Source organism: Macrosteles quadrilineatus, unplaced genomic scaffold, assembly GCF_028750875.1.
Source record: "Macrosteles quadrilineatus isolate MER2022 unplaced genomic scaffold, UCM_ALF_1.0 Scaffold_3__2_contigs__length_128488019, whole genome shotgun sequence".
Lineage (NCBI taxonomy): Eukaryota > Metazoa > Arthropoda > Insecta > Hemiptera > Cicadellidae > Macrosteles > Macrosteles quadrilineatus.
Genome location: NW_026542596.1, coordinates 64,292,511 through 64,302,533, shown reverse-complemented (window position 1 = coordinate 64,302,533; position 10,023 = coordinate 64,292,511). Strand labels below are relative to the sequence as shown.

Sequence of the window (10,023 nt, the reverse complement as noted above, 5' to 3'; positions counted from 1 at the left end):
GGTCCAAACAATCTCTGGGTTTTTGCACAAGAACCACTATTTTAAAAATAGGTTTGCACATCAAAATCTCAGTGTTAATAGCCTCGTTCATAATATTTACTAAAATGGCATAGTTTAATTGATGTTTTAAGCACAGCTGATCATTCGTTGTTGCAACAATTAAACATGTGACAGCTAAAACAAATTGTGGTGTTCTCATTGCCCCACCCTGTACTAACACAACTGCTCATTGCAGTAAACCTTGTTTATTGCTAGGATGTCCAGACCAGATGCCTTAACATGCCGATAATTGTGACAATGGATATTATAAATGCCATAATTAAAATTTCATATGTGAATCGGTCTGTTGCGGATTCATTTTAAAGCTTAAGGTCCAAGGACGTTGGGAAAAATACCAGAAGTGTCAAAAATTACCCCTGCTCACCCCCACAGGCCGTCAAAGATCCAGTCATTTTCTAATGGACATACTGATACTGTGTTTCTACTGTATAAGCTGTTTTAAATATACCAGCTGATGTAAACATTGCGTATTTGTGTGTTTATTGATTTTAGTGTTCTGTTTCTAGGTTAGAATGGTAATGCAGTGTTGAAATGTATCGTGTCAGTGGAAGACCGCGAATAAGGTTTAAAAAAAGAGTATTTAATTTCACTTTGGTATACATAGCTTAAGAGCAGCGCTGCTATGGTCGCCAAGTAATTTATAATTTGTTTCTAAATCACTAAGGTATGCAAGATTTTAAGCCACATGTTTTCTAATTCTGAAAAAATAATACATTAATTAACACATGCCATTTACAATAACAATCACTAATCGTCAACCAATGATTTACAATTTGTCTGAGGTAGATGATAGTAAAATACCAAAGGATCATGGGAATACTAAATCCAATGATGACTTTTTTTAATAACTACATTTAATAAATTACAAAACCTATTTATAAATTATTTTTACAATTTTTTCATCTTCTGAGGCAAGATTATGTCATGCTTGCGACCAAACTCAAATTGTCTTTGTCTTTGTATTCACTTAAACAGTTCTTATAAGCAAATGCTTCTCCACCAGTCCATATACAATTTCAGCCCTGTAACAATTCATTTAATTAATAATAGTACGGTTTAGTAGTTTGAAGATAGTCTTTAAGATACAAGTAGAAAATTTAAGGTACAAGCCTTGGCGAGTGGCTTTAAAACTTCTCTGAGTGTCTTTAAAGGCTAATTACGTGGCATACACTACTTTACCTACCATATGTACAACCGTTTTTAAATTACAAACAACCACTACTCTTATTTAACTTCTATATAAGAGAAGTTATGTTTTCGTTTATAGCATCTCATTGCCACTAATTGTGATGCAACTACGTATTATCCCAACCACTCACTCATTGTATATTCAATTAAAATGGTCTCAACAGCGAATAAGTTAACGTTCAAAGCATTACAATTTTACTTCTTTTCTTTAAATCCTTGAACCTCATTGGTCCAAACTTGTACTAGTAAGTAAACAATACTGTGGTTGAATCTTTTCAATTCTAAGAACTGAACTGAAAAGGCTAGTTAAAAAACGGTCGTTGGTAAACAAGTTTTCTACTATTGAAATGGGCTACAGGATAGCACTGTATCTATCTAACTTTAGGGTAGGAGGTATACAAATGTTTTGATCATGTAATTGGAGAATAAAGCAAGACTTTTCTTCCAAATCAAATAAATAAAAACTAATTAAGTTATTCAGAAATAAAATCCATCAGAGGTCAATTTGACTAATGTATCATAGTTTGAGACAGAACAGATAGTCATTACATACTACAATTTACTTTGTTCACTGATAGTTGACTCCTGAACCAACCTTTTTAATGTGTGTTTGATTTTCAGTTGCCGTTTGCCACATTTTGGTTGGGCCACATTTTATTTTAAGTAGTGTTGTGACTGTATGTTACCTGCCCACAGTGACCGTGTCCATGATGTTAAACATGTACGGGGGGAAGCAGTGTGGAAACACAGCCCTCGCGTGGTACAGCAGTCCCATACACACCATGAAGGCTATCTCTTTGTAATACCAACGTGGTAGGTCCCACCTCCTCCGTAACTCTTTACATAATATCTGTCAACAATCAACCATCTGTAAGTCTACAAAATATTAGTAGAGTGTTTAAACATTAGTTAAAGTGAGACCTAGGTCTTACTCTTGGTTTACTTTTTTCAAGTTCTCTAGAAGACAAAACCGTTGCTTGTATAGATTTTCCTGGTAATCAGCGGCAAAATCATGAATATCTCCTGCGGTATTGTAGACATTATTTCCGTCTTCCGCAATCGTGTCAATAGCAGTTTTCCGACCGCACAATCATTCATTTTAAGTATTTTTGTTGATGACATTAAAGTAATCCGGTATTTTCACTGATATGGCAGTATCACAGTCCTATATTATTCGGATTACCGAGAGTCTACTGTACTTTAGATCACCACACTTAGTATACTACAGTAACATGCAGTCAAAATAAAAAAAAAATTAAGAAGAAAAAACTTTAGACCTTTTAGTTGAGGATATTCACCTGGGAGAGGTTACTGAGCGCAAACAGTGCCAGAGATAGGTTAGGTTGGATCAGATAGCACAGGGATGCAACTACTCCAGCTGGCAGTGCGTGCCAGGCTTCATCTCTGCCCGTCGTCTGGACTAGAGCACAGCTTACCCCCTAGAATATAACGGATATTCAACTTCCCTACCTTAAAATAAAATCTCGGAAATTATAGTTCAGTATACATGTACTCCATGCTTAGTCAAATATAAAAAAATAAGTCTAACTAGAAATTATTATTGGTGTCACTCATTCATTGATCATTGAATTTTTAAGGTCCTGACTAAGAAACCAGCTGATCTTAGTAACAATCCTCTCATCTAATCCATTTTACACACTTATTTACTCTATTTGCCTCAAAAGATGCAACCCTGGTTTTTCGGTGCCGTAACAACCTAATCTAAAAAAAATTAGTATTGTTTTTAGAAATAGCACATTAAAGTACAGAAACAGTACATTTTTGTTATCAAGTTTTCCTTGTGTATCCCGTTTTGTAGGGTGATCAATCAAAAAATTTTAAAATTTTAAAAACGTAATTGTTACTGTACGCATCATCAATTAAACACTCTCAACTTACCTTAAACAAAGATACATAAAGTCCAGCGAAAAACGGAAGCCTCAAATTATCCAATTTAAAGAAAGCTTTGAAAAAAGAACTTGGTTTGTAAAATAACTTAAGAAAGTTCAATGTCAGGACTTTGAAGCATTGGAGAGCTGCACCATAACATACAAATGTCACAGCAGTCTGGAACAAACACCAATGATTCCGATTTAGATTGATTACCATAATACCAAAGCTCTAAAATCTGAAACATGGAATATTTAGCTATAATCGTTAACTATTGATAAACATAGACATCTGTATGTTAAAGATAACGCTAATTTTTAAACACAGAAAAATAATCAGAAATTGAGATATTTCTGAAGATATTCTGAGATATTTCAGAAGACTCATTCATATATTTTAGGCTATGAATCGTAAAAATAACCAGAAACTGCACCATTCTATGTAATGCACAGACAAAACATTAATTTGTATTTATATAGATTGACTCTTAAATCAAGTTCAAACTCTAAAACAAGGAGTATTAGCTAAGATTATATGTTTTCTTCACACATTTCCTTTCAACATTTTTGGTGTGGTGTCAATATTTTCTTTTGACTATTTGCGAGACAATACCTTTTTGATATCCTCTAAACATTCGCCAGAGTGTGGACATTGTTTTCTTCTCTCTGGGTTGTTAGGGAGCTTGTGAGGTGTGAACGGCCTGTAAAATAAAGTTGTCCCATTGGTTATTTGAGATTTTTAAATTATTTTACTATTGTTTTATTGCTAAGAGTTTGGATTACATTAAATGCTAGACCACAATGTAATTTTAAGTACATGGACCCAAGTTTCAGGGGTTTTTGAGGGAAAGCAGGCTTATCTGAATGAGTTGTATACATCCTAGCACAAAAAAACTTTCTTTGGTTTAGGTAAACTTTCCTGTGTTTTCAGTTTTCACTGACAGTGAAAGTGAAATATTGTGATAGCGTGAAGTGTTGGTGCATATGTCAGGATGGATTCTTTTCCACTGCTTTTCCAACCAAACTCCTTACAATTTTTAGCGAACTCTGGTATTCACTATTCCAAGTTTTTGTAAACACTTCAAAATTATGTGTCACTCCAAGGGAGTTTACGTTTAAAAATTTTCCCCCAGAATCCCGGATTTTTAGGGAACACTCAAAATTTTCAAAACCGTGAAATGAAAATTCTTGTTAATATTGCACGACCACCAAAAGGGTATCTCTATATATTTACTTAGAAAAGTATTACATGGGGAGGTCTTGAATTTTTATTCACCCTATACAGGATGTCTACCTACGGTTAATATCGGTTTTTTTTTTAAGGATGGAACGTCTACTTCACGTTAGTCAAAGTAGACATTTACAAGAACACTAATGTTGGAACCTACCATAGTACCGTGTATGAGTCTTTAAAAGCTCTCAGGCAGTACAGCAAGAGGGAACTGCACGTCGTAAACAAAAGAATCTCTTTGGTCAAAGTCATTTCAAGTACCTTCTCATCCTTAAACACCTTTAGGTAGAGATCAGAAACCTAGCAAACAACATAATACAACTTAAGTATTTGATTACCAACATCATGGCAAACTGGAAAATGAGATATTCCGTTACTTGGTTTCCATTAAAGGTACAACATGTACCTATGTTCTGGCAATAGCAATATTGAGGTATATTTCTGGTATATCTTAACCTGAAAAAAGTGTTGACACAAGCGTTATTGGAATACAATTAATACTCATTATTTTATTTTATTTTTTTTATGTCCCACCTTCAAATCATAGGAAGCTAGGCTCCAGCCCGGAACTGTTTTACACATCACTTCTGGCTACTCCTAGAGGGATACGTCATTATCATATAGATAAAATCCATTGGTCGCATAACTTTTAATTCCGTTTCAACCGTTGCTTATAAGTTGAGTATTATATATTTTAAACCACAGCAATTGATCTTACAGTTAAATGTCTAAATAATAAAGTGACACAAAAACCTTAGAGTTTGGAAGGAACGTTATGTGTTCCAATTGGAATAAACGCATCTCTGTAGAGTATTTTTTCCCTGTGATAACTTATGGACATTGATAAAATTAATTTACATCTAGAACAAGCGCTTAATCAACCAACAGTTTGCATTGGACAAGGGGATGTAGAATCACCACATCTTCTCTGCGTTCTCTCCCCGTGGCGAAGCACAGAACTACTAGTTTAAAATAATAAAATTTCAACTAGTTAGTTTGATGAATAATAGCAAGAACACAATTTTTATTCTCTCAGTATCCCAATTTGCAACCTGTAAGGGATGATATGGATTCAATATCGGTTGATTAACAGTTAAAATGGTATAATATTACCTGTTTCCGTCTGCGATCCTATATTTGTTGTATAGAGCAACCGGTTTCAAGGTTATAACCTCAGAACTAGTTCCACACACGACGCGGCACGGGCAAACGTTTTGTCATGACTACTCTGTCTACTCTGGTTAATCATGACAAAACGTTTGCCCGTGCCGCGTCGTGTGTGGAACTAGTTCCCGAATTTATGTTAATCGTCTTCGTCTGTCAATGTCTCGTGTTTATTTATTTCAATGTTAGTGTTTTTGTGTGTTTATAAAACTCGACGATCTCGCAAGAGTGACAACAAGAGCCTGAAGATGAGGTTATAACCTTGAAACCGGTTGCTCTATACAACAAATATAGGATCACAGACGGAAACAGGTAATATTATACCATTTTAATATTCAAGAAGTGATCCTGGACCAAATAACATCAATATGATTAACAGTGTGAGCACCTATTCAAAGTTGACAGTCAATACATCATCTTTCACATGTATGGTATAACATAGTAATAGTAAATCATTATTTAGGTGTAAACATGTCGAGTTTTTTTGGAAGTCATATTAGACTTGTCCGTACTCCGTAAAGTTTTATTGAACAATTTTTACTGAGGATGGTTACTATTTTCAGACAATACTACATTTGTCCTGGTCTTATTCGTACTTACCATGGCAATGAAAAGTGTCAGGTTAGTTTCTCTTCTTGAATTATCTTCAATAAATATTCCAGCTCCTCCTATGAAGCCTGGTATCAGTCCTAAAGTATACGGAGTGTATCTTCCTAGAATCCATCTGTAAACAACAGAATAATTAGAAAACAGCAGTCGGTCATTTCAATTATTTATTTATTTATTTGTTCACGGTATAACACCATTTTTACAGGGTTGACATTACAGGGTTGACATGCTGATATAGATACAATATTGAAAGATTGATTGATGAACGAAAAGTGATAAATTAATGAAGGTGAAATGTGAAATACAATTGCTTAGCCTAATTAAATTTTCTTCCCTTCTGCCTTTTCTCATGCTCTTTTACTTTTTTTTGTTATTTTGCAGGATTTATTGAAAGGCAGATAGGGACTACATCACATGAAAAGGATCTCGAACAAACATTAGATATATGAAAAAGGCTGATGAGAAACGTTTAGATGAAAAGAGACAATCAACTTGAAAAACATTTAAAGTCAATTTAATTCTGTCAAATTGTTTTATTTATAACTTATTTTTTTATCGTTGTGAATTGTTCACTCTTGTGCTTGCGTTCATTTTTACATACTTTTGTAATTAATTTATTAGGAAGTTTAATTTTAACCGTGATTATTACCTGAGAAAGCACATACATGCTACTGAAGTTCCTCCAGCAAATCCTCCAAATAGACAGGACTTGCAGAAGTTTACCAGTTGTTGTAGCAGCACATGCTTCTGGTAGCTCTGCTTCTTCGGCAGATTCTGAAGCTAAACACAACAGAAGATGTGTATGAGGAATAGTAAATGTCTCAAAGTCCTTACATCAACAAAGGCATCATGCATTTGATTCTCAAGTCAATGATCATGGAGTTGATCAAGTAATTTATCTTTTTGACCAAGTAATGTAAAGTAATTGATCAAAATCATTAATAATGTCATTGAAGGAATCTTTGGTAATGTCAAGGTCTGCATAATAGCTCCCTTCCCTTACTATAGGCGGATATCCGCTAGCATTTTGTGCATTACGGACGGTATATCTGCCTATCTTTTTTGGCTCCGCCTACGTTAGGGTCGTTAGGCGGATATATTTTGAATTTGTTTCAATCCTGAATATAATCTGGGGGAGCGAGCTGGCCTAGTGGTTAAGAGTGCGAGACACCGGTTCCTGATGTCCCGGGTTCAAATCCCAACAAATCACTAATGGATGTGATAATGATGCAACCCCTAGGTCTAGCCTGAAGTAATGTGAAAAACAATCCCGGGCTCGTGCTTAGCGTCCTTAGACAAAAAATCCTGAATATAATCTAGCTGGTCTAGTTTCCAAGCTTCAAAGGCATGCCCATCGTACTTTTCTTGAAAAACTAAACACTGTTGATATTTCAATATTTATACCAAATAAAATGTATCACTCCTCTCTAAATTTTTTCAACAACCCAAAACCTAACCTTGTAAAAATGTGACAAATACAAATGGAAAGATTATATTGCTGAATCACTCACCAAATAAATTAGCAAGAAGAATTTGGTGCTACCTTTTACGCTTTGTAAGAACGTTCCCAAAGCATTATAAGCACAACTGGAGGTCCAAGGATGTAGTACTTCACAGTTCAAGTCTCTTATCAGCTGGTACCTCTGTTTGCTCAGGATTGTCATCACTCTTGCAGGATCTCTCTGATAACAAGTTTATCACTACCTCACTCAACCCCCATCACTCCCGCATCACTCATTTGCATTCAATAACCCGCTTTGCATTCACTTTCTTTGAACTGCTCTACACGACTTTTACTGTCATAGTCGAAATTTGGTCAACACTGCATAGTTTGCCTAAAACAGTGAAACATTTTATTTGTTTGTTAGAACTTTTTTAAAGGAATCAAAACATTTTTAATAATTTGTATTTGATTTGTTAGTAGTATTTTTTGGAATGGATGTTGAAATAAACTTCAAATATTTTGTGGGTATTTTTTTATAATGCTTCGCTTTTGGGATCATTAACAATTAAACTAATTACTGCTAAACAACGAAACTAATATTTAAAATCAAAATAGACCCATTATTATAGCTTTTTGATTATTCAAAATGGTCCCAGTTATAACAATACCTGACCTAACAAATTAATAAAATGTTTATTTTATATTTTTCACCCTTAAACATGAAAATGCCTATATTTTCAGTACAGTTTTTTGAAGAGCTTAAAAGAAATTATGTGTACATTGAAGCGTTGTTGTAGGATAAAATGTTACGTTAATCAATTTCCAAAAAACTTTTCATTTAAATTAATATGTTGTACTCATGGACAAAAAGTGTAGTTTGCTTGTTTATTGGTGGGATATGATAAAATTCGGTAAATTTTATTTATCTTATATTTATACAATTTTACAAAAATAAACTTTTTTACTTCCCTCCAGCAGCAAACCTAGTTTGCCTTTTCGCATAATTTTATTTAAATAGGGAATATCTGACATATTAAAAAAAAAATATTTTACTATAAATTGTTTTAGAAATGGAATTGTCATAGGCTTCAGGTTTTTTAGAGAAATTTAATAGAAAGCAAAAACAAAAGTGGTAATTTAAACATCCAAGTTTTTTCAGTTTTACTTTAGATATTGTCATTCAGATCTTTCATTATATGGTGTTGGATGGCAGAAATGTTAAAAACTCTTACCATATTCGTCCTATAAAAAACTAAGAGTCTTAAACTGTTAACACAAAACATAGAGTGTAGTTTATCATGGAACTACTGTGCTAGTTTGGTTAAGCAAATAAAACATGAAAGCGGAGTATTTGTGATAACCATATGATTGTGATCATATGTGTAATAGGAAGGCACAATTTACCTGTTGTAGGCTATGTGAACTAGGTGTAAGCTAGTCTTTGGCGAGTATGTATAATAAATATAAATTTAGTTAAATTTAATTATGTAGGATATGGGTTTGGTTCAAAAGAATATTTGGTTTTCTTCTCCTCAAAACATATTTATTCAACTTCAAGGAACAAAATAAAATATGTTTTAATTTATTTTGTGTTTGAATACAACTAACTGCACCTCAAACAAGGGAATAAGTAAGTACTTACTCCCTTGTCCATAACTTTATAGGTAAAAAAGTTTCAAATAAATGTGTTACAGGCAAACAAAAGTTAGCCTATACTATTATAATAGCTCATGGATTTATCAAATTTCTCTCTTGACTTCAACAGAATACTCTGCCACTCTCATCCTGAATCAATCTGACCATGATTATGATACAAGATTTAGAAATGGTCTAAAACAACTGCTAGACATAAAAAAGCGACTTTCAACCGACAATACTCTTCTTTAAAAGCTTACAGTATCTCTTAATGTTATTACAGAAGGCTTATTATTCTGTAGGTACCGGTATTGGACTTTTGGAAAAGCCGTCACCTGTTTCTTTTTTTGTTTCAACGGTGTTTTACAATTATATTATTACTAAAATAGTCTCAAGCTGATCTACAAAAGTGATAAATCAGTAAATTTACGTATATGTAATCCATGATAATAAAATCAACTACAATACCGTTACGTTATTATTAATACAGTAATAAACTTCTCACCTCTATATTAATAAGTCATTTAAAATCACTTATTGCATCAATAATATTTTGTAAGGTATATTTACCCATGATGTGATGTAACGTATAACTTATATACTTCCAATGTTGAACTTTATGTTACACTACTACAACAATCAGGAAAATTTTATGTTTTTTGTAATTTCTAAACCAACTTTAATCACTCACGTAAGTTGAACAGTTCAGACTAAACATTATACACCAATTAATTAAATATTGATCAAACTTCTCTAATATTAAAAACCAAAGATAAAATAAACAGTTCAGTGTAGTGAGCCAC

General features: G+C 33.4%; 1 protein-coding gene across 1 annotated transcript; it reads right to left on the bottom strand.

Annotated features, from left to right (window-relative positions):
• Nucleotides 1-903: 903 nt before the first annotated feature.
• On the bottom strand, nucleotides 904-9,810 carry LOC128989981 (transmembrane protein 135-like). Its single transcript, XM_054412163.1, has 10 exons — nucleotides 9,791-9,810; nucleotides 7,653-7,976; nucleotides 6,791-6,921; nucleotides 6,133-6,256; nucleotides 4,526-4,668; nucleotides 3,751-3,838; nucleotides 3,148-3,315; nucleotides 2,547-2,687; nucleotides 1,935-2,098; nucleotides 904-1,082 (listed from the first exon to the last, which is right to left on the bottom strand). Exons 2-10 carry the CDS (start codon nucleotides 7,803-7,805, stop codon nucleotides 1,028-1,030), a joined length of 1,167 nt encoding a protein of 388 aa, XP_054268138.1. The 5' UTR covers nucleotides 7,806-7,976; nucleotides 9,791-9,810; the 3' UTR covers nucleotides 904-1,027.
• Nucleotides 9,811-10,023: the final 213 nt, after the last annotated feature.

Bases quoted from the DNA above. Each gene is read 5' to 3' on its own strand.
- LOC128989981 (XM_054412163.1), bottom strand. From the start codon at position 7,805: ATGACAATCCTGAGCAAACAGAGGTACCAGCTGATAAGAGACTTGAAC. The intron at 3,839-4,525 runs GTAGGTTCCAAC...TTTATTTTACAG, and splicing joins GACTCATACACGGTACTATG to GCCGTTCACACCTCACAAGC. The intron at 1,083-1,934 runs GTAACATACAGT...GAATTGTTACAG, and splicing joins GACACGGTCACTGTGGGCAG to GGCTGAAATTGTATATGGAC.